The sequence below is a fragment of the Anolis carolinensis genome, chromosome 1 (assembly GCF_035594765.1).
Source record: "Anolis carolinensis isolate JA03-04 chromosome 1, rAnoCar3.1.pri, whole genome shotgun sequence".
NCBI classification, from domain to species: domain Eukaryota; kingdom Metazoa; phylum Chordata; class Lepidosauria; order Squamata; family Dactyloidae; genus Anolis; species Anolis carolinensis.
The window spans coordinates 270,535,276-270,560,062 of record NC_085841.1 but is presented as its reverse complement, the minus strand read 5'-3'; the positions used below and the strand labels follow the sequence as shown (position 1 = coordinate 270,560,062).

The 24,787-nt window shown below is 38.5% G+C and overlaps 2 protein-coding genes across 2 annotated transcripts in view; both read right to left on the bottom strand.

Annotated features, from left to right (window-relative positions):
- Positions 1 to 6,055: 6,055 nt before the first annotated feature.
- rps13 (ribosomal protein S13) lies at positions 6,056 to 11,159 on the bottom strand. Its single transcript, XM_008107402.3, has 6 exons — positions 11,007 to 11,159; positions 9,459 to 9,507; positions 7,960 to 8,038; positions 7,192 to 7,361; positions 6,702 to 6,802; positions 6,056 to 6,229 (listed from the first exon to the last, which is right to left on the bottom strand). The coding sequence occupies exons 1-6, from the start codon at positions 11,027 to 11,029 to the stop codon at positions 6,196 to 6,198; spliced, it is 456 nt and encodes a 151-aa protein (XP_008105609.1). The 5' UTR covers positions 11,030 to 11,159; the 3' UTR covers positions 6,056 to 6,195.
- Positions 11,160 to 14,322: 3,163 nt separating this feature from the next.
- pik3c2a (phosphatidylinositol-4-phosphate 3-kinase catalytic subunit type 2 alpha) overlaps positions 14,323 to 24,787 on the bottom strand; it is a 56,937-nt gene continuing 46,472 nt past the window's right edge. Inside the window, exons 24-33 of the mRNA XM_003214803.4 lie at positions 24,514 to 24,683; positions 22,518 to 22,674; positions 22,229 to 22,338; positions 21,106 to 21,313; positions 20,400 to 20,524; positions 18,968 to 19,085; positions 18,793 to 18,874; positions 18,081 to 18,190; positions 17,753 to 17,878; positions 14,323 to 17,435 (exon numbers count right to left, since the gene is read on the bottom strand). Of these exons, the coding sequence (XP_003214851.2) occupies positions 17,253 to 17,435; positions 17,753 to 17,878; positions 18,081 to 18,190; positions 18,793 to 18,874; positions 18,968 to 19,085; positions 20,400 to 20,524; positions 21,106 to 21,313; positions 22,229 to 22,338; positions 22,518 to 22,674; positions 24,514 to 24,683 (1,389 nt within the window). The 3' untranslated portion in view covers positions 14,323 to 17,252. The remainder of the gene's footprint in view (positions 17,436 to 17,752; positions 17,879 to 18,080; positions 18,191 to 18,792; positions 18,875 to 18,967; positions 19,086 to 20,399; positions 20,525 to 21,105; positions 21,314 to 22,228; positions 22,339 to 22,517; positions 22,675 to 24,513; positions 24,684 to 24,787) is intronic.

Below are 24,787 nucleotides of genomic sequence, written 5' to 3'. Positions count from 1 at the left end.
AGCCAGGCTTTGCAGCCACCCAGCATGATCTGCAGGAGCCCCAGGGAGAGCAGGGGTCCAGTTGGCAACAGGAGCAGAGGTGGTGGCGGCAGCTCGAGGAAGCGGGCCCAGACCCGGAGTGGGGTGGCTTTGGCTGGGTGGAGTGGGACCGGCGGTGGTGGTGGGGAGAGGAAGAGGCTGCCAACGCCGGCAGCCAGGACACGGGGCAGCAGGAATGAGTCTGGCGGTGGGGGTAGGGCTTCATTGTTCTCAGTAGTATGTCTTTGGGGTCTATGTTCTTTTCTCTGCACTCTGTAGGTGGTGGAGCAAGCAGGAGATTTTTTTGTACATGTGCAGAGTGTTTTTGTTTTTTTTTTTCATTTTTTGGGATATTTCTGGCCATCTCTCCTCTCTCTCTCTCTCTCTCTTTGATGGTCACTGCTTGGAAAGTGCCCAAATTTGGTGTGATTTGGCCCAGTGGTTTTGTTGTTTCTTCTGTCCTAAAAATGTACAGAATATATATATAGTGTGTGTGTGTGTATATATTTATATAATTACTTGAAGTGTCTATTTTTAAAAGGCAAACTAGAAAACCAATCAGTGGTTTTGTGGACAATCTAAGGCACTGTTGAAAGATGGACAGATTCACAAATTCTTTGTAATCACAGTTCAATATCAAGATTTAACAGAAAAAGGTAGTGCAGTAGATTAAAAGATTTGGCTGTTATTGTATTGAGGGCAGCTCTTACCAGTTTGACAGCATATAATTTAAGTGTAATATTGAAGGAGCATTGCCAGTTAAAGAGAAAAAGATTCAGATCTGAGCTAATATAGGAATTTAAGATTCTTGCTTGATCAGAATGTATTAATAGTTTTACATTGCATGGTCCCCAGCAACTCATACTCTGCTTCCAAAGTCAAATTCTGTTTAGCTGCCATGGTTCCCGAGGGGACCATGATGGAGCCATACTCTTGAAATTGATCTTATTTCCCTTGAAAGCAATTGTCATATCTCTGAGCAACAAATTCTTCAAGTTAATTACATTATACGGGGATTAATATTCATTATCCTTAGCCTCCTGGCTATCAATGTTATCTTACAATTGCCAGAACGAACATACTTCCAGTTGAACATTCCATTATGTGTAAATTAATATATGAAAGTACAGATCAGCAGTGCACAGAATTGCTGGCATCCTGTTAATGGCAGAAAGTTAGGCTATATATGCAGGGTAAATTATTTGTCCCTTGCGTCATTTTCATACTTCCATGTGCACCATTTCATATTTCTACATTTTCTCATTCAATTTGTAGTGTTGTTGGCACCCTCTACAAATGTGACAAAGTCAGTGTTCACCTGACTCCACGGTAATGCATAAGCATTAGCCAACATACATGGTTTGAAGAACACCACTGCATATTTTCTTCCATTATGACAATTATGCATTCCAACCATCTGCATCCCAGTCTTAATCTGTAACTCATTGGAAATAACCTATACTTCACCTCAGATGCAGTCTTCCACTCCATTAATTCAGTAATATGGGATTACATTAGGTGCCAGTAATATGGGAGGGATCCACTCCAGGACTCTTCACATAATACGACTTTGGCAAATAACCAGAATATTACTTTTAACTAAAGTGAACAATGTATTAGGAGCCCCCAGTGGCCCCTTGTGCTGGCAGGACTGATGACCAACAGGTCGGAGGTTCGAATCTGAGGAGAGCATGGATGAGCTCCCTCTGTCAGCTCCAGCTCCCAATGCGGGGACATGAGAGAAGCCTCCAACAAGTATAGTAAAACATCAAAACATCTGGGCGTCCCCTGGGCAACGTCCTTGCAGACAGCCAATTCTCTCACACCAGAAATGACTTGCAATTTCTCAAGTCGCTCCTGATATGAAAAAAAAATGTATTGAGCATAGTCACAGCATACCATGTAATCACATAGGAGGACATAGCAATGCCTAGAGAATTGTTCTAAACCTCCAGCACAATTCTATGTCAACCACCAACTGCCTCTTGTGTATGGTAACACTTTTGAATGCTTGAATAGGGGAATTGTCCATGAAGCCAGAAGCAGCTGGCCCCAAAGCAACATTGGTGCCTTCTACTCTGTGCAGAATCATCCTCAACTTATTGGTCATATCAAAATCTGCTATTTTGGCACCCAGAATCACAGAATAGTAGAGTTGGAAGAGACCTCATGGGCCATCTAGTCCAACCCCCCGCTAAGAAGCAGGAAATTGCATTCAAAGCACCCCCGACAGATGGCCATCCAGCCTCTACTTAAAAGCCTCCAAAGAAGGAGCCTCCGCCACAGTCCGGGGAGAGAGTTCCACTGTCGAACAGCTTTCACAGTGAGGAAGTTCTTCCTGATGTTCAGGTGGAATCTCCTTTCCTGTAGTTTAAAGCCATTGTTCTGCGTCCTAATCTGCAGGGCAGCAGAAAACAAGCTTGCTCCCTCCTCCCTATGACTTCCCCTCACATATTTGTACATGGCTATCATGTCTCCTCTCAGCCTTCTCTTCTGCAGGCTAAACATGCCCAGCTCTTTAAGCCGCTCCTCATAGGGCTTGTTCTCCAGACCCTTAATCATTTTAGTTGCCCTCCTCTGGACACTTTCCAGCTTGTCAACATCTCCCTTCAACTGCGGTGCCCAGAATTGGACACAGAATTCCAGGTGTGGTCTGACCAAGGCAGAATAGAGGGGGAGCATGACTTCCCTGGATCTAGATGCTATACCCCTATTTATGCAAGCCAGAATCCCGTTGGCTTTTTTAGCTGCCGCATCACATTGTTGGCTCATATTTAACTTGTTGTCCACGAGGACTCCAAGGTCTTTTTCGCACATACTGCTGTCAAGTCAGGCGTCCCCCATTCTGTAACTTTGCATTCCATTTTTTCTGCCAAAGTGAATCTTGCATTTGTCCCTGTTGAACTTCACATGCTCTCACTTTATACATGAGACCGACTTTTACACTAGTATGTAGAGTATTCAGATGGTAGTGTTTTCCACAGAACTCTGCTTAACTGCACACTTTATAAGCAAGAAAATCTGGTTAAATCTTTGAATGTATTTTACTCTCTCATTCTCTAATTTCAATACATGTCTTGATGAAGAGTTCTGGACAACTTTAAAGTTTACTTATTTTATGGTGTTCTGGGCCAACTTCATAAAGGTATTTTAAGTAGCTGAAGTAGAACATTTAGAATACAATCAAGAAGTCATAAAATGAAGTAAACATAGAAGGTAGGCCCTGGCCACTCTCAGGCATGGGTGAAATCTTTCTGTGGTTTAAAATGGCATTTTATAACTAAAATTTGGCCACTAATAATACATGTTAAATTTAGAGCATGGAGTACTCTAAACCCATCTCCCTTTACGAACCACCGCGGAAGACTAAGATCTTCTGGCAAGGCTCTGCTTTCGGTCCCACCACCGTCATAGGCGCATTTGGCAGAGACGAGAGAGAGAGAGAGAGAGCGAGAGCGAGAGACAGAGACTGACAGAGAGCGAGAGAGACTGACCTTCCTGGAGAGATTAGATCAGCCCCCTCCCTCCTGTCCTTCAGAAAGATGGTGAAAACTTGGCTGTGGGACCAAGCTTTTGGGGCAGTGCAATGAGGTAATAATAGGAAACCTACCCCGCTGACCGGAGCCAGCATGGTGTCCCGAGTTGGTTTAAATAGCTGATTTTAAAGTAGATATAACTGATTTTAATGTTTGTGTATATTTATTTTATGTCCCAGCATGGAGTGCTTGCCGTATATATGTTGTGCTCTGCCGAGAAGGGTGGAATATAAATATTTTAAATAAATAAATACTCTGGGGGTGGCCAAGACTCTCAACTGTCTGATTTTAGAATTCGGGACTACAGGATACATTAATAAGACTTTAGAAGCAGTTGTTGTATGTTGCTTAGCTAGATATACTAAACAAGCCTGCATTATCTGAAAATCATAGAGTTGGAAGAGACCTCATGGGCCATTCAGTCCAACCCCACTGCCAAGCAGGAAATCACATTCAAAGCACCCCCCAACAGATAGCCATCCAGCCTCTGCTTAAAAGAAGGCTTTTAAGTACATCAGCAACATCAATTCAGATGAATGCAGTATTAGCTCCAAGTGAGAACACTAAGAATGAGAACCAGAGATTTATCAGAGAGACTTCTGGGATCTCAGGAGTCAGAATCTGTGCTCTGCTGGGCAAAAGCAGTTGGTGTCTTCAGCATTATATCTCAGGCACTAGCATCAGGTTCTTTGAAACAGGTGGATAAAAACTAATTTTAAATTGCTTTCTCATAAGCAGCTAATTTCTTGTTTGATTATAATGGTTAAAACAAAATGTCATTAAAACACACTAAGCCTATATTTACTTTATAAAGATACCTCACACACATTATCTACATCAAACATGAAAAAACAGTATCCTTATTTGCTTACGTCTTTGGATAAAAAAACGAACAAAATTAACAGCATTTAATTACTTGAAGTTTTGAAGAATATACAATTGAAATAAAGTTTGAAAGGTTTTAAAAAATGAAATGTTGAATTTATTTAAAACATTCAGATAGGAATGGAAAGTCAGGAGACTGTCTCGGCGAAAGCTCTGAGAGCTCACGGCGTATCTACTGAATCAATGGCATTTAGACAGACTTAACTGAATTCCCATTGATCCAGTATGTCTATGCTAAATATAACAATTCAATTTAGGCCTTAGTGTTGTGCTGTATGGGCAGTTTATTCCTTACCATTCCTGATATAGCATTCACAATCCAACATAGGTAATGAATAAATTATATAGCATTTGCTAAATTAATGAAAAGATCGTTATCTTAAGAAATTAAACTATATCCTCTTAGATGTTGTAAACTGTCCTGATGGGTTGTAAATGGGTTTTTTTATTGATCAACTTTGCACCGTTGTTCAAGAACCATACAAAGCATATGGGGAAGTTTTATTTTTAAATAATGGTGTTTTCTCTTGGCTATTTAAATCAATCCATCCTGCTGCCAAACTTTAAATTCATCACAGTGTCAAGGGCAGTGCACTCAATAGCCATTACAGCACAGCAGAAATAGTATGGCATTAGGCATGAGCTGCAACAAACTTTCTATTGTCCAGCTTACTTTGCACAACTTGCTAAGAGCAACAAACAACGGTCACCAAGGCATGTGTGGAAACAAGTTGCCTGAAATGTAGTATATAACCATTGATTTCAAAGTTTATGACTACTTTCAGATTAAAGAAAAGCCAGAATTCTCCCAATTAAAAATAATTCCAACACATTTGCCCAACTACCCATTTCTCTAGCATTGGAGTACTTCTAAGGGCAACATTTATGTTTTTGGAATCACTAAATGATACGTTTTTGTCTAGAAATATATTTTCCCTGAAATTTCCTAATCATTGGTATGCAAGTTTTTCATACTTAATATGTTTTTATGACATTTTAACTTACCTTTTGCTGGTAAATTAACAAAACATTATTTTGATTTTATCAGGGGATAAAATAGAATCTCCTTATGGAGAGAAAAAACTGGATATAAATAAACATAATAAAAATAATATATGGATACATTTTTATAGAGTAGAAATTGCCTCCTCTGGAACCCCATTTTAATAGCCCCAGGAGCCCCTTGGGGATAAATAGCTGGCTTAAACGAAGACCATATGTTTGAGGAACCATGATTCTCTTTTAAATCATGGTTTATGCCTGTATCATTGGCAAGGAATTTTTTTTTAAAAAAACTAAGAAACATATGTCCAGCTGCTTTTGGTTCCAGGAGTAAAGAATAGTGGGTCCTGAGGACAACAAAGATGCCTATTTGTGCTGAACACTTTTTATAGATGGCCGTTCTCCACCATCAATGATCAAGACTGGTCAGGTGCCACTATTCAACAGAAAATAATTTACTATCTTTTCAACTGAGTTATAAAACTCATGTATTTACAGTTGCATTCAAACTTTACAAACTTTTTATAAATACACACTATAAATTACCTAGCATCCAATGGCTTACACCCCATTACAGTACATAAGTAATTTTTATAAAGAACTCAATTTACAAATAGAGTGGAAAAATCATAAGCTTTTATTGGTTTGGTCAAGATGACATCTTATTCTACCAGCTTTCATGGAAGTACACATGACGAAGAAAACGCAAATGATTTAATTCCATCGGTGAACTTAGAATCAAGAAGAAGAAATCTTATGCAACCAGAGCAGATGCTGTGGATGATTCACTAAAGAGGAGAAAAGAGACAGTGCAGGAGGTCACTCTAACATCCAAGGAAGGACTGGCCAACACTAAAGGAAATAATTTCTGTTGGAAACCGCAAATGTTTGGAATACTATCATCACAGTGACTCTCAATGGGAGATTTTACCCACCAAAGTACTGACCCAGATATGGTTTTAATAGGAGTAATGCTAACTGTAACAACATCTTCCAATATCAATATATTCTTGTGTCTTATGGTACAAATATGCTCAAATATACCCAGAAACAGGTATAACATTTGGAGGCACCAAAATATGTTGGCCAGTGTAATATTTCTTGCTCTTGTATACTATAACCAATTGCTAAACAATTACGTAAAGTTAGTAGAGTGCAGAAATTTTCCTTGCACAGACATGATTCTTTTCCATGACATTCTGGGAAACAGAAGTTCTTTCTATCTGAAGCAAAAAAAAATCTATAGTAATGTATACTTACTACTTCCAATTAGGAGGAAGTACTCTCTTGGTCTTGTAGTAACGAGCCAGTCTGTGGATTCTGCTCTCAATCAAAATGAGGCGAAACTTGGCATCTTTATCCTTATAACAGGGGAAAAATGAACAAATGCTGGTTTTGATGAAGAGTTATAACAATATGGTTTATTTGTAGAATGGCATTTCTGTGGGGATTTCTCAGTTTAGAAGCTAAACTACAGTCTCATCCTAGAAAATTACAATACTTCTCTATCTTTTCATTAAGATCATGGATCCCTATTTCTATAAAAAAGAAACCATGATAAACTTGGATATAGTTTCATTATATTGGAAACCGTTTGCATTCTATGCAGTGCATGTAACGGCTTATATATACTAGTGATCACTTGTTTTATGATTGATAAGTTAAAGGCATTTTAGTCTCCTTTAATCTGCTCCTTTAAATATTACTCAAATTATGTTATCAACCTGAAGACTGAAAATTATCTATTTACCTTCCGATTTCTCTCAAGATGCTTACGGACAGCCACAGCCTTCTTGATTAAGTGGTAAAGGTCCTCTGGAAGATCAGGAGCGAGTCCCTTGGATTTAAGAATCCGAAGAATCTTGTTACCAGTCACAAAGCGAACCTGGGCAACACCATGGGAGTCTCTCAGTATTACACCTTAAAGAAAAAAGGGAAATTGTACATTAGAAATATCAGACAACTCAGCCATAGAATTAAAGGTGCTCACTCAGGCATCCAAGGAAAGATTAGCCAACACAAAGGAAAACCTTTCTGGTGGAAACTGCAAATGGTTACCAACAATCATCATGGTGAGCAACCTGAGCAAGACAGTGATTCTGTTGTTTTAGAAATACTATTAGTTTGTCAAGTACTGTATAGCCATTTAATGAATTAGGTTAATGTTATCCCCTGCATTACAATTTTAACAGTAGTAAGAGACTCTTAAAGACTGCCAAAGATGCCACTGACTTATTTGGTACATCTTTATCTTTAAATAGAGATGTAAGTGTCAGCAATTTAGTTACCTGTTAGCTAAAATCTAAGACTCCAATCTTACACATTACAGGAGTTAAGCAAGACTGCTGTGCTTAATTCTTGAAAGACTTTCAGTTATACAAGTAAATCCTTAAGCACTGGTATTAGCTTCCAAGCAATACAATCATTCTGCATGTTCTACTGATCCACTATATCTGGCTAAATTCAGCAGTATCAAGCTAATTTAGGATTTTAACTACCAATTCTATATTTTACATACCAATTTGTGAGGGGGTCAGGCCCTTCTTTGCCAACTTGTAGATCTGTTCTTTAACATCATCAGAAGTAAGTTTCAACCACTGTAAGAGATCAGTTTTGAGCCAGATTAGATCACACAGTCTGACAGGAAAACACACAAACTACTGACCCAAATACCTAAAATCAGATTAAAATTACATTGACCATACATGTGGCATTTAAACCAAATAATCAGTGTAGTTCACACTGGACACAGAGCAGCTCCTATTAAATAGGATATATGAAGTGTTGTGTGTTCCTTTTAGCTGCACCTATATATGTTTATTTACCTAGTTTATTTCCCATCTTCTCTAAACACATACACATGCATGCACACATGGTATTTCTTTAAGTAGCAAAACTCTTTTTTGTCAGCTGGTTCTTATTTCCATGTACAGTTCTGTTTGGAAAATCAAGCAACCTAAGAAAGTTGCCAACATGCCACATCTTAATATGTCATATATCTGAGAAAGTTGGAGCCCAAAAACAGGTTAATGTAGTTTGCTATAATACAAGCTTGTATACCAATAACAAACTTAATACAGTACACTCTCAGTTAACTGACATCCATGGAAATTGGTAGATGCCAGATAAATGTAGTGTCTGGTTGCTTGAGAGTTAGGCACAATACTGTATGCCATACTATACCATAAAACTTTGTACTGACTTGATACTAACAATGAAATACAATGATTAAAAGCAAATAAAAATAAACGTAACGTAATGCAACAGTTTTAGTGCTTTATTGTATTATAAAAGCAGCTTTTTATTTAAAGTAGTCTTTCTTTAACAATTTTGGCTGGTTGTTTTGGGTTTCAGTTAAATCTAAGTCTATTTTAAAAGGATACTTAATCAAACAGCTTAGTCCACATGTAACAATAACAACAACTTAATTCTTGTATCCCGCCACCATCTCCCCAAAAGGTCTCGGGGGCAACTTACATATGGTACAAAGTGCCAAAAACAGAACACAAAATAAAACACAATTTAAAAATACAGTTGAATAAAACATATAAGCATATTCAACAACAACTTAAAACTCAGTTAAAACAGTGCTCATCAACCAATGGTGGTAAACTACTTTAAATGTGTAAACGTGGCTAGACTGTGAACAGTCAGACAGGGTATGAGATAAGTACAAAGCTGTAGCGAATTAATATACTTTCATTCATAACTAATCCACTTTAGCATTATTTCTGCACCATTAGACCGTTCCCATATTCAGGACTCACTCACACAACACAATTATAGTTCTATGACTCCACATGAACAGCCATGGTTCCACCCTATAGAATCCTGCAATGTAGTTTACAGAGAAGCACTTAATTTTCTTTCATAAACCTTCTTTACTGCCTCATCCGATTAATGATACTAGAATTTAACGGATATTTCAATTAATGTGGAATCACAGTATTTTAATTCTGCAGTGTGAACGGTCCCTAAATTAAAATGGGATTATAAACAACTGAAGGCATTACTTACTGTGGGCACACTTCGCCTGTAGGGTAAAGCCGACTGGGACAGACCCTTCCTGTTAAAACAAACCCCAAAAAAACAATGATTTCAAAGATTTGTAACAAACATGCTATTCATTATGTGATGCCTAACACATTTGCTTCAAAACTGCCATCATTGTGACGACGACAAAGCAATGGCAATTCAAGCAGAGTTTCAGTTAGCTTTAAGCTGGGTTGCTGCAAGAGGAACTTTTACTTTGGAGAGTGTCTATTTTTGCTTTTGTGATGTGCTCTTATGTATCATACTTCTTAAAATGGAAATTTAAGAAAAATATACCTGTAAACAATGATAGCTAATAACCATGTGAACGACAGAAAAATGTAAAGACAAATGGGAGCAGTTTGAAACCACCAATGCTGTATGAAATCACACTTTATGAGGAGAAAAAAAACTTTAATATGAGGCCTATGAGTGCTATAAAGGGGTGACCAGGTTGCTGTGAGTTTTCCAGGGTGTATGGCCAGTTCCAGAAGCATTCTCTACTGACGTTTCGCCGACATGGAAGGCATCATCAGAGGTTTTGAGGTCTGTTGGAAACTAGGCAAGTGGGGTTTATATATCTGTGCAATGTCCAGGGTGGAAGAATGCTTGTCTGTCTGAGCCAGGTGTGAATTTTGCAACTGGCCAGCTTGATGCACTGAATAGTCTGGCAGCTTCAAGGATGGCTGCTTCCTGCCTGTTGGGAGGTGTTAACTGGCCCTTAGAGTAAAAAAAAAAACCCTCTAAAATCAGGACAGTAAATAAAGAACAACTCAGAAAACTGGGGAATTCAAGACATGAAACAATATGGGCCAGTAAAAAAACCCCCAAAAAAGGATTCCCCCAGGCAGAAAACAACCAGGTCTTGAAGCTGCAAGGCGATTCAATGCTAATCAATGTAGCCAATTGCAACATGCACACTTGCCTCCAACAGACAAGAGTTCTCCCTCCCACCCTGAACATTCCAGATATATAAACCCCACTTGCCAACAGGCCTCACAACTTCTGAAGATGCCTGCCATAAATGTGGGCGAAAGGTTAGGAGAGAATGCTTTTGGAACATGATCATACACCCCAGAAAACTCACAGCAACCCAGTAATGCCGGCCGTGAATGCCTTCGACAACACAAAGGGGTGACCTTTTCCCCTTACCAATCCCTTCCCAGGCCTCTATGTTTAATGGCCTTCTATGAAATGGAATTAATGAAAAGTACTGCCCAATGCGTTTTTACATAGGGTCATCTATACCAGGCATGGGCAAACTTAGGCCATCCCTCCAGGTGTTTTGGACTTCAACTCCCACAATTCCTAAAAAGCCGCCTGGTGTAGCTGCACCCACAGCTCGGCCGAGGGGTGAAGCGGCCTAGCGAGAGGGCCGCATTCCAGTCCCTTCCCTTCCCACTAGGCCCCCGCCCTCCAGGGCCTTATCGGGGACTCAAGAGTCCGCTCGCGGGGAACCCAGGAGACCCTCTCCCTCCCCTCGGAGCCCTGCCCTCCCTCGGCCCGCTCCTTCCCACCCGCCGAGGCCCTCACCCAGGAGCGTGCATGCGACCCATGATGGCGGCGAAGAGAAAGAACTACGCGAGGCGGCCGCGCAGATCAAGCCTTTCCCTCAGCGGAAGTGACGTCAACGCGCATGGGTGCCGGCCTCTACTGCCCCTCCCGATTTCCGCTATGGGGGGAAGTGCGGTCTCTCTGTTAGGGCTGAACCATAGAGGCGGCGGAGGAGTGGAAACCTCGTTTGCGTGAGCTGTGTTTAATGTATGAGGCTGGAGAGGGGTATTTTTAAAGAGCGTCATCTGGGCTACATAATACCCTAATGATACTTAAGCCGTCCAGGTCTTCAACTCCCACCATTCCTCACAGCCTCAGGCCCCTTCCTTTCCCCCCTCAGCCGCTTAAGCGGCCGAGGGGGGAAAGGAAAGGGCCTGAGGCTGTGAGGAATGGTGGGAGTTGAAGTCCAAAACACCTGGAATGCCAGGGTTTGCAAGGACACTGCTGAGAATGCTATGGCTTGAGATCTCACCTATATTATTATCCCCCTGTCAAGCAAAAAAGTGGGCACTAGAAAGAATATCTTATGAAATCTGACTGGCACAATCTGGGGATCACAACCATAGTAAAGACATCTGTCCTTGCGCTTTGCTACTCTGCTGCTGAATACGCATGCCCAGTGTGGAACACATATCATGTTAAAACAGAGGATGTGGCCCTTAATGAGACATGCATTATCACATGATGTCTACACTCCAAACCACCAATACTGCACCACCTGATATCCACCGGGAAGTAGCAGCCAGCAATGAAAGGGCCAAGGAAGGGACATCTCCGGCCCACCCCATTTGGTTATCAGCCAGTATGCCTTAAATCAAGAAATTGTTTTCTAAAATCTGTAGAGGTATTCGCAGGAACACCTCAGCATGCAAGAGTCTAAAAGTGGCAGGCTAAAACCCGGAACCTCAAGCCATGACTGATACCGAACAAGAGACTCCCTCCTGGGCACACAGAAGAGTGGGCAACTTGGAAGGCGCTGAACAGACTGCGCTCTGGCACCACAAGATGCAGAGCTAACCTTAAGAAATGAGGCCACAAAGTGGAGTCCACGACATGCGAGTGTGGAGAAGAGCAAACCACAGACCACTTACTACAATGCAACCTGAGCCCTGCCTCATGCATAATGGACCAGCGGCACTCCGAGTGGTCAGGTACTAGGCAAAGGACATTTAGTATAATGCCAAGTTTTTAACTTTGTGTTTTTAAATACAACTGCACTCTCAGTTCGTTTCTGACATAATAAATAAATCATCCCCTGAAGAGCGATGTGTGTTCTGCTTTCACTGCAAATGGCTGTGGAGATGATTCTTAAAAAACTTCTCAGACATGAAAGCACAAAGTAAAGCCTGAAGACTGCAACGTACTTTCAAGGCCCTTCGAGACACATTCCCAAAAGAGCCTTAAACATATTTTTTTCTGGGCAGCTGTTCAACCAGCCAAGTGGGCCAAATCTGTTGCAAAATGCAGCCATTCCGCAAAATTGGAAAAAAAAGGAGTTATGTTTTGGTAATGCAATGTTAGGCTCCAAGAGAAGTGCAGTCCTAAAACAGGGCAACAGGGACAGCTTACTTTGATCTGAGGGACTGCGTAACCATGGCATCCTATTTTAAGATTGAATTGAATTATGTTTTATGAGTTGTCATAGTGTTCCAGACCCCATCTATGCTGAGCATTTAATGCAGTTTCAATCTGGTGTTGGAGAAAGTGGTCTCACTGTGCAGATGATTCCAAGGGAAATCCCGGAATCGGTTTTGAGGCCCAGATGGCGATTCCACAAACCACAAAAGCGATGATGCACATTAAGGACTTCCATTTATGTGCTTTCCTGGGAGCTTGTGGTCTGGCCACCATCTTGGAGCTAGCTTCGAACTGCATTAAACGGTCAGTGTAGATGGGGCCTCAGAGTTCTGAATTCCCCCTCTTGCACTTGAGGTTCAAGAGGGAGAAAATGTGAACCTCATTCTGTATTGGGGAAGGGCTAAATTCCCAACACTTCCATTCCCCACTCTGCACAACCAGCCATACATGTTGTCTTACATTTTTGAAGTTGAAAAGAACACCCATCAAAATAATAGATTTTTAAAAATAAAAAACACTTAAATGTTTAAAAACCAACATCACAAATAAGTTGGCTCAGTGAAAGAAACCATTCCCAGGATTGCTTTGAAGCAGACTGCTGGATACCATTGATGCCAGATACATTCCTTAACATATCTGGTGTTGCTGTGGGAAGCATTTCAATATATGGCATTTCACTTATGGACATTTTGTTTACATTCTTGTTTCTTACATTTTAACAGAAGCTCTTTACAACAGGAAAAAAATAGGGACTATGGCTAGGTTTTTGCACCATAAAACAGAAGTGTTTAACAGAAATACTGTATATGACTTGTCAATGCCTCGAAGTTTTGGCGATCGCATCTCCCCCATGAACCGGTGCGGGTCTTGAGATTGGCCAGGTAGGCTCTCCTCTCACTCCCACCACCGTCTCAAGTGTGGTTGGTGGGGACGAGCCTTCTTGGCAGTGCCCCCCCCCCCCCGGCTCTGGAATGCACTGCCAAAGGAGATCAGGCAATCCCCTACTTTGACCACCTTTCATAAGGAACAAGACCTCGTGGTATCAGCAGGTTTTTGAGTAATTTTCTCTGGTATACTGCCGATCTCTGGACCTGAATATACTGTATAAGACTTATCTATCCCAAAATGGTTTATGTTAATATACTTGGCTATGGTCCCTGTCCCCTTGATCAAGGTTGCTGTTATTTATTACTTATTTAATTGTATAGTTTTATCTGTTTTAATAATATGTTTATTATACGGTTGTGTAATGCACTTGTTCTTATGATTGGAAACCGCCCTGAGTCCCTTCTGGGAGATAGGGCGGTATATAAATAAAGTATTATTATTATTATTCTTTGTCATTAACTTGATGGAATTTTCCAAGCATTCTGTGGCAATGACTTGGCAGCCCTGGCACGTTCAGGGTGTGTGGCATGTTCAGATTCTGATCTGTCAGGATGTGAGACAGAAAAGCACTTATTTCTCCAAATCTTTGATTCACCAAGTCTGGTCTTTCACTTCAAAGGCATCTTCAGATGTTTATAGATTGGTTTATGCTGTAGAATAATCAATCCAGAACCCAGGGTAAGAGGCCACGTGTTCAAAATACTGACAGAAAAATACAGAGAATGTATATTTTGCTAAATCAATGGACAAACGTTTTAATTAAGGCACTAGCATCTTTTAAAAATTTCCCCGCACAAAACGGTGCATTTGAAGAACAAGAGCCAAGACATTTGTTATTCCAGAATAATGTTTAATGTAACTGTAGGACAGTTATGGAGTCACGTTAAACCCATATATTATGGGTTAAGATATTGATAGAAATACTGTACATCTTTATTACCTATCAGTGTAATACAACTGAAATATTTGGTTCTTACAGATAAATTGACATTTAAAGGCAAATGTCTACATTTGCTCCCAATGCATTTTATTATCTATAAACTTTTGCTGCATTTTTAGTCACAGTATGAAAGTATAAAGCCAAAAAGGAAAATTACATTCCTATGGATTGTGAGAATGGTACAATATTGCCTGATTTATTTTTCCTCCATACAGCATGCATTGGCAACAATTCAATACAGATCTACACATATATTAATTCTGTATTAGATTGTGGCCACCACATTATGCAAATATCAGAAATAACTTTGAAAGCTGCATTTACAGTCAGTCTCCTAGCAAAGCACTCAGGCTTAAGGCAAGATACTAAGATTTCTATACCATTGTAATTTTAAAAAGAGAAATATTAAAGTTCATTCATGCTTTCATATATATATATCTGTGAATATCATAAAAAGGCAGTAATATTAAAAAATTCAGTGCAAAGTCATAGCCAAGTTATATAGTACAGAAATTGTGGAAGTGATTTTTTACAGCAACATGTATTCCTCAAAGTGACAAAATAAATGTACATAAGACACACATTTATTTGTAGCTGCAGTCCACATACAACACAAGATTTTATTTGATTAATAAAGTATAAAAATGCTATGAGACCACACTTTAAAAACGTTGTTTATTAAAGAGTCAAATTTTATCCCAAGTATTCCCTCCTCCCCTTTTGTGTCTGTCTGTCAGCTTCAGTAATACAAAATGGCTTCCCCCCACAAATGTGGACAATCATTTGAGTATGACACCGCTGTAAATAATCTACAAAGATGCAAAGTTAATGTTTCTCTACTACAGTTTCCGTTACTAGGTAATTGAAGAACAGCTTTTAAAAATATCTGTCTAGAAAGTGTTAGTCAATGTGTACTTAATCTGAAAAGTGATGAAGATGGATAAAAGGCACAGGCATGAGCTACAAAGGAAAATGCTACTGTAAGGTATGGGGCATATTCTAATCCACATCCAGCCCAAAGCTGCAGCTGCAAACACTGCTACAAGTCTTTTAAATCTGTAGTTTTGTGCTGTTAACATACTGTGCTCTAATAACAAACTGCAGCAAAGCAGTGCATATTGCTTTCAGTTAATTTAATGGAACATTTCATAAAAGCAGTAGCTTACTTTCCTGTGTGTATGTGACTTGTGATCCTCTTGGTGGACTGGAATGCATCTCAAAAAGTATCAAGTGTGTAGGAAATACAATCTTTTAGTTTATTTTTTTTCTGTATAGGTCACTACTTAAATGTTTAATTATTTTAGCTAATAAAATTAAGTCTGTTGCTTTTAAATGGCAAAAGGTTATATATAGCAATAATGCAGTTTTAACACTGAGAAAACAATCGAAAGTATTAGTGTATAGTTGGACCATGAAAGTTTCAGGCACCCAAAAAGTTTTGTCTATTCCTCCCTCCTACTTGTTAAACTAGATTCGAAAGCAAGTACTTCACTATACTTTAAAGGAAATAAATTAGATTGCATTTTAGTTTCATTGTGCAAGAAAGATTGTCATCGTCTTGTCATATCCACAATTATCATTTGTACTATGTTAAGTATTTACTCTCATTTATCATTGCATTATTTTACTTTACGTTCATAGTTACAGACAGTTGTATAATTTTCACTGGAGTTACTAAATTGCATTTACGTGCAGGGTCCTAGAAATGTGCACAGCTTCTTTTACTCATTCCTATAAGGGTGAGTTAATTGCCACTGAAATTAATGGATAGGGTGCATAGTGGATTACTAAGAGTATTCATAAGAATACTCAGCACCTCTTAAGGCTAGCTCAAGCTGTCACTCTCAATTTCACCACCCAATGTTTTGAGTGCAATTTAGTCTCAACCAGCAAGAAATACTCTGGCCTTCCACACTTTGAAGCAGATGTTTCAGCTATATAGCGTTAATGAGTACTGTAATTTATATTGGACACAAATCCCCAAATAAAATATCAGTGATCCCCAATTTCTAGAGAAGTATGTGCTTTGTGGTCAACCATGGCATAAAACCACTTGGGTATGCAGCCATATAATATTTACAGTTAGTGAAATTATTGTTTAAGAGTGTATAAAAATAGTCAAAGCAAACCAAGTAACTGTTGATTCATTAGAGTTTGATCTCAGAAAATGTAATACATTGAAGGGAAAATGTTAAATAAAACAGAGAGAGGGCCACATTCTTTCTTTTTTAAAAGGGCTAGGTAAAAAAGCTTGTTAACAAAAAGGATAAATGTTTTTTTAAATATCAGGTATGAGGTATAAGAAGCAGTTTAATGGCAAAATAAGGCACCATTATTTAGAACATTCATAATTGGCACTCATTCTGATTATAGCCTCAAAGAGGTTTAATGAGTCCGAGGGCTAATTCGGTTGCTTAGTCAAATCTCCCTTTTGACAGTTTGAGCCATTTTTTTAAACTTGGGATTTTTTCAAATGACAGCAGGGGTACAAAGCAATCTAAACGTGATCAAACAAACTAGAAAACCTCAAGTTTTAATTTGGAACATCTAAGCATGGTTTAAAACTTCATTATCCACAGATATTACATTTGTACAATTCATTTACATCAATGCTTGAATATTATTACAGTAAAAGGCATAAGTGGAGATGGTTTGCCCAAAGTTGTGTTTAAAATTGTAGACGGCTGGTCCAACTGCAAAGTGCTGGACTGCAGTGTCTTATGCCAAAGTGTTTGTGTTATCTTCAAGTAGGAAACAGTGACCAAATACAAATGGAGCTGAGGTTCATCTGTTCTTTTCACCTCTATAAGTTATGAGGTTCACAAGTATGGTACTGCAGCAAGCCGATGCCAGTTGATGGTCTCCTTGTTCAAGTTAAAATCCTTTAAGGAAAGAGTGACACCACCCAAAAAAAAGTTCTCACGCAGCGATTCTGCACTGAGTACACTCAGCTGAAGCTCCCTTTGCTTCAATGTCTCCTTGTTATATCCACTGTACACAAGCTATGAACAAAAGAGAGAGAGATTCGGTAAGAAAGAAGCTTAAAGCACTCTGAAAAAAGCAAATTTAGGATAAGCACTGCCAGAAATGCATCTCAATTCTCCAGCCATAACCCTTCCATACAATATGGGAAAGGAGTTCTGCCCTTCCTTCCCATGATATATTTCTGGGGGTTAGACATGGCTGCTCCTAGTCCAGACTCAGTGAAGCTAAAGTAAGGCCGAAACATGCCTATTTGTTCAAACTTAATCAACGTATTACATCTATACAATACATATTCATTCTGAAATAGTCTCTATCATTTGATATTTCAACTCACCATTTCATTGAAAGTTGGGTTTCTAGTCTTCCGTGATATTTTCGTCTTCCTCTTAGATGTTTTATGTATATCTGGGAGCAGGTAAGTTTTCACATAGGGATTTGGGTCTGCCCCATCATCAGTAACCTGATAATAAGAACATTTGTTTAAAAAATCCCACAATCACCACTCGTGTTCAATCAGAGAAAGCATTGAGATATTGGAGGTCCTGTTTAAATTAATTAAGAGTTCTCCAGTCTCTTGAAAACGACTCTTTGATAGAAAGAAAGAACAATGACCGTGTGTTACAACTGTCACATGCAATTTCCAAATTCAATTGTCTACTTACCAGATCTTTAATGTGCATCACCATGATAAACAGAGTGCTGTTTCTATAGGAGATGGACAACTTAACTTCTCCTCCTACTTTGCCTGACACAGGACTTGAAGGGCTTATATCTGGGGGAAATCCAAACAGGTATTATGTTTTCTCTTATAGGGGCCAAGAGGGCTATTTCAAATTACACCAATCAATGTGAAGTTACCACCAGAGAAAAATCTAGAAAATTGCAATGGTGACTGTGGCTCTTAAGAAAACAACACACTTGAGATAATGCCCAACCGAACAGAAGGCCTATTTTGCTTCTCCTTTCAAACCTTTTACAATTTCAGATCAAATTGTTTGTGGTGTCCCAATGTTGTGATAGCTTAAATTACAAATTAGGCTAGAAAGAAGATACTACTTTTTGAGTTGGTGTGCTTTTTACAGTGACCTTATTAGCAGAAAGATTTCTCAAAGGAAGAAGTGAAATGTTATTCTATAACATAATGAACATATGTTATAGAATAACTATAGAAAATGGAAGGAAAGCATTCATGGAAGCAAGAAAATGCAAGCATACACAATTGCATTTTAAAAGCGTGCTTTTTTAAAAAAATGCTGAGTATTTTTTCTTAATTCCTGCCAAGTAGTTTTACTGAATGTATGAAGCTCAGTAAATATTATTAAAACCAGATAGCTAACCAGATAGCTTTCTTCCCTTAATAACAGTTTTCCTTACCTGTACACTTAGCTATTCCATCAATTCCTTCAGCTTTTTCATCACGTAGCAAGGGATGAAAGAAAGTATAAACAAGATCACACTGGAAAAGGAAAGACAAAATGTTATTGTAAGTTAAGTGTACCCAAAATAAAAGACTTCAAGAAAAACACATTTAGATACTTTGGGGAATCACCTCTGATACATCAGTTGAGGCATTCATCAAACTTTGCATGTAGCTGTTTAGTTCTACCTTCCTCCTGGCTGCTACATCCTTTATGTGAGTTCTTCCTAGAACCATTTTGTTAGGGAAACTGCAATATAAATACATAAAATACATATAAATACAATATTAAAACCGCACCCTCTCTTTCCTTCTTCAAAAAGCAGCTGTAAACCTTTCTGTTAAGGTAAGCCTTCAGCGAAGTAACCTAAACTGTCAGGAAAGCTAATTTTATCTACTGAAGCAAAGTGCAATATAACCTGACAAAAATACCACATTAATTTATGTTGTTTGTTATGTTTATTGACTTTTTTATGTGTTTTATATATGTGTTTGAGTGTTGCTACTTTACATGATATTTAATATGTTGGAAGCCACTTTGAGACCCTTTGTGGGAGAAAAGTGGATTATAAATAAAGACATTATTATTATTATTATTATTATTATTATTATTATTATTATTATTATTATTATTGCATGAAGAGGTGAGAACACAAGAACCATCATTTTGGACCAAATCAAAAGTTATCTAGTTCCAACATTCTGTTCACCCAATGACTAAATTGTTGCCTATGGAAAGCCTGCCAGCAGGAAGGATACAGCTGCAGCCTCCATCTTGGGGGCTAAACTAGATAGGACTTGTGGTCTCTATCAACTCTATGATTCTATCCTACATGACCCAACAACTAATACACACACACTGGAAGCAATATCAGCCTACCTTCTTTACAGTCAAAGAATTAGTCAATTTTCCATGAAGAAATTCATTCAGAAGCAATGCAAGTTTTCAACAAGCACATGCAAAGGTTTTTATTTTCAAGTATTATTGCAAGGTCCTTTAAGTTTTGAGGTAATGGGCATCCAATGTTGTAAAATCCTTCCATAACTAACATTTGCATTAATTTTAGAAGATTCTTTACATGGTTAAGGGGAAATGGTTAGACCAGTTGTTACTTTAAAAGGAAGAATGTATGTAAAGCGAAGCTTAAACAGAGTATTAAATTATTTAAGTTTCAGAGATGTTGTGAGAGAAACAGTTCTGTTCTGTTCTCTTTGATGGCCTCCTTCAGAACCATGTACAATACAGTGGTCTACAAAACACAGGAGTGACACTTATGGGTCCCACATAAAAAGGGAAATGTGTTTTTCAAAGTGATACTTTTGCAAATTCACCTGAGGATGATCCTACAGTGAGTAGGTTTGGGGAGTAATTTGGATGGGTGTGGAGGGCAGACCTGCAAAATGAAGGGAAATCACCCCTCTGGGATTTTTTTTCTGATAAAAGAATTCAGCCTCTCCTTCGGCATCTCATTGCTATCAGAGCACAAGAGAATTTAGTGGATTCGGTTTGTGCACTCTAAACCAGCTTACTTAACATGTAGAAAAACAGATTTCTAAAATTTACCCTGGTAATTTCCACAGAGGAAACAGGATCCCGAGCTTGTTGTGGAATTCCTGGAATTCATCAAAAGTCCGAAAAATGAACGTGGGTTCACTTTGCCCCTCTCTTAAAATTCTGACAACATAGATCTGCCAAATCCAAAAACAAACATTTTAGTGACTTAAAAATAAAACATACTTTCAATTTTGGACTGTCACCATTTCACATCATCTGAAAGAGGAAAGTAAAGAGATAATCTCAATGTCTTGGACTACAAGCACTGAATAATTGGATGTTACAACTTGCAGTTTTGTGTTTGTTCGAGACTACAATATATATACCTATGCTATGTATTTCAACAAGCAGAAAGAAAACTACAAAATATTAACATCATTCTCGCTACATTATCTTGGAAGAGCAGTGAAGGCCCAGGCTGATCTTGTCTTATTTTCAAGAATTTGCACATCTCTACATAATAAATCTCATGAATGAAACAAAGGCACCACTGAGTCACATATGTACCACCAATCTGACTATTCTCTTCAAATAGTGAGAAACAATGACTTGACTCAGGGCTCAACAGAATGCATTTAAAATGAAATGAAAAATGACAGAACCCAAAATTCTTGAGACACAATATGAAGGGGGAGGCACCAAAGAAGTCTTGGCTCTAAGGTTGATCAGGAGATGTAGGTATTATGCTTCATTAAGATATAATCCATACACTTACATAATGTTTATCTGGATTGTATCTCTTGTGGTATGTAAACACAGATGCTTCTTTGATACGCCCATCTTGCTTAAGTGAATACGTTTTGGGAGAAAAAGATAGAATGGGCTCATCATTGGAAGGCAGGCCTGAAAAACGCAGCTGAGCAAGATTATGGATGAAGAAATTGAACTTTGTAGCAACACTTCCCAGGCTGGATTCAATTAGCCTAAAACAGGGGAAATACAAATTAAATTATGATTACATGCCTTTAAGTGTGCAATAAACTTTTATTTTGCAAATTTTGAAAATTTAACACAAGAGAGGAACTGGCAAAGCATTAATTTCTAATTCTAATAGATAATCATGATGGGAGAATCTGAATGAAATAAGAACTAGGTTTCAATCCACATACCGTGTTTCCCCGAAAATAAGACAGTGTCTTATATTAATTTTTGCTCCCAAAGATGCTCTAGGTCTTATTTTCAGGGGATGTCTTATTTTTCCATGAAGAAGAATTCACATTTATTGTTGAACAAAAAAATGAACATTTATTATATACTGTACAGTAGTTGTCATCATAAACCAGCATAACCAGACAAACTGAATCCTATCAAGAATTTATTGTTACTACCAGTATTTCCATGTACAACACTTTATGGTACATACATTTACCGATCCTACATGCTCTGGTGTTGTGTTCGGTGGGCATGCTTCCAAACAATAACGTTGCTAGGTCTTACTTTCAGGGGAGGCCTTATATTTGGCAATTCAGCAAAACCTCTACTAGGTCTTATTTTCTGGGGATGTATTATTTTAGGGGAAACAGGGTAGCTACTAACCTCAAACAACTGTCCACATGTAATGTAATTTCTGTTATAGCAAATGATATTTGCCAAACTAGCTAAGGCTGTAATCTCAGTAAGTTGTACTGAACTCAATGAGATTTAGAATGAACACAAAATATATGTAATAAAAGTCTGTTTTATCTTTGAGAACACAGTTCTCTAGGAATCTCTTAAGTCCTTCAACTCAACTTTATGGTATGCTGGGATGAGAAGTTAGGCTATAACCATGGTCTGACTGGGAACATATCCCCTGTGGATACGAGGACCTTATTATATTATAAATATTTCTGCATTACCTTGTAAACAAAATGGTAGCTTCAGCATCTGTTGTTTGGGACTGAAGAGCATCCTGGACATATTTCAAGTCTTGAACGCCATTAAGTTCTGGTAACCCAGAGGATAGCATCTAAAGAGCAAAATGATTATTTACACAATAGAAACTCATGCTGTATTTTAAAAAGAAACTCCCTAAAATGTGAAACTTGGGAGTTTCCTATGCTTGAATGCCAGTTGTCTTTGTTCACAGAACATAAAAGACACTCGTTTAAAAAAATGTGTTGACACCTATGACTGCAGATATATTACCAGTGACAGCAGACTGAGGAAAATGTCGGCTTGTTTCCTTATCAGGTTATAAGCCTGGCAGCAGAGATCAACAAACAGCTGGAAGCGAATTGTAGGCTTTTCACCACCATTGATAACATAGGCCATATCTGATGTCAGCACAAAAGGAGCCCGATCCCTTTGAAAGAAGATCAAAAAAACATCCATTTGTAAGTACTGAATTTTCTGGTTATATACTTCTAGTCTACTAAGGCATTTTATTTACCTTCAGGGACTCTGGAAATCATGGTGCTTGCACAGTAAGATTTATATCTAATTTCTGCAAACACAAGGTATGAAGTCAGCAAATAACATACAGGTTTTATAAGAATTTCAATTTTTTCACACCTGAAATCTGATGAAAATCAATGCATCTTCTAAAATGTACTGGGTTGAACAAAAAAGAAAAACATATCCCAAATTACACTCATTTGTATTACTTACTTACTGAATGCATGTATACCCTGCTATGCTTCCTGGATGGGATCCAGGGTGGCTACCAGAAGTTTAAAACAAAATTAAATTAAAATGTACAAATGTTAAAGAATGAAATAGCAATAAAAATGATCAAAGCAGGCAAAACATAGGCGAAGCATAATTACCAATTACAGATTTTAAAAAGTAAAATACAGCATATTACTCAGCATACTTTAATGATTTAAAACTGAAAGGCCTCATTCAATAAAGAGATCTTCATGTGCCAGCGAAAAGAGAACAGCAGGGGGCCAACCAAATGCCTGAAGCAGCCATGGAGACGAAAAGGCCCTTTCCAGTGCACCACCAAATAAGCCTGTGACTGAGAGAAAGCCCTCTTGTGTAACTCTTAAAGCTCAGGCTGGCTTGATGAGGGAGATATGGTCTTCCAGATAGTATGCACTCAAGCAGTGTGCAGCTTGAAACAACAGCACTATGAGAATTGTGTCTGGAAACAAACTGGATGCCAATGTTCACTGTATGCTTGCCCACAATGTCGTGCCTCACGTACGGAGGAGGAGTTGTTTAAAGCTATGGACAATGCAGTCACTGTTGCCCGCTTTTGGTCTAAAACTATTTAGCTGCTTGTGATTCCTTTATTTCATCACTTGTAAACTTTTTTTTAATTACGCAATGCTTTTGACACGAAATGAATAAATACAAGAACATTAAGAAAGCAGAGTCAGACCAAGGAGGGTCATGAAAGAGATTACCCTCACAAACCCATTTTTCTGATAGTACAAAAGTAGTATTTACGTACTGAGAATAACAGCAGTTTGATAACTTTGTACTTTTGTTTCATATTCAAATCTAACTGTGCAATGAGACAATGTTAGCATAAGGTCCAATAATATCTTACTGGAAGGGATAATTGTATGAAGTAGCCTCCATTTTAAAACAGAAATCAAAATTACAGACTGCAAAAAGATTGCAGCTGTGACAAGCAATCAAATTAATGTATCACAACCATCTCAATTTCTCCTCCCTTTCTCTCTGAAAATCTCATGAATGAAAAATGAATACAGCCTTAATTCAGCCTTCTTAAACTAGCATAGAATCCTGAAGTATTGAACTACAACGGAAACAATTCCCAAAGCCAGCACTTTGGGAGTTGTAGACCGAAGCAAATTTGAGGAAAGTTGGTCCAGTTCAACTGGAATGGAAATGGGCAATTTGTGGCATTCCCATTTTTGTTGGACTGCAGCTCCCTTGATGCCCGGCAGCTACTACCTAAGCTAGACTGTGCTAATAGGAAATTGAGTCCAAAAAACCTAGATGGCCGCAAGTTCTCCATTACAAATTTAAGCTTCCAAATTTTTCAGATGCAGATTTCACATAGCAATCTTACCTTTTTGTATGCACCATTATTTTAAAAGAGACAATGTAGCATTCAGCCTTTTCAAGATCATTATCCATTATGATAGCTAAAAAGTTAGTGGTGTTGTTTCCAGAACACTGGAGTATGATTTTATCCTCACATATTCATATATTTTCAACAGCATACCTCTTAAAGCTTCCAAACATCTGTGCATGTCCCAAAAACTTTCCAAAATCAATATGGAACATATGTCCTGTACTTCGAAGCATTATGTTGTCATTGTGGCGGTCACAGATACCAAGGACATAGGTGGCTACGCAACATCCCGCACAAGAATAGATGAAGTTTTCAGAAGCCTAACAAATGGAGAAATAAAAAGAAAGTCAGATTCAATCTGCAACTTGGAGAATGCTACCTTGCTTTTCATGCCAAATTTAAGTCTGCTATCAAAATTGTTGGT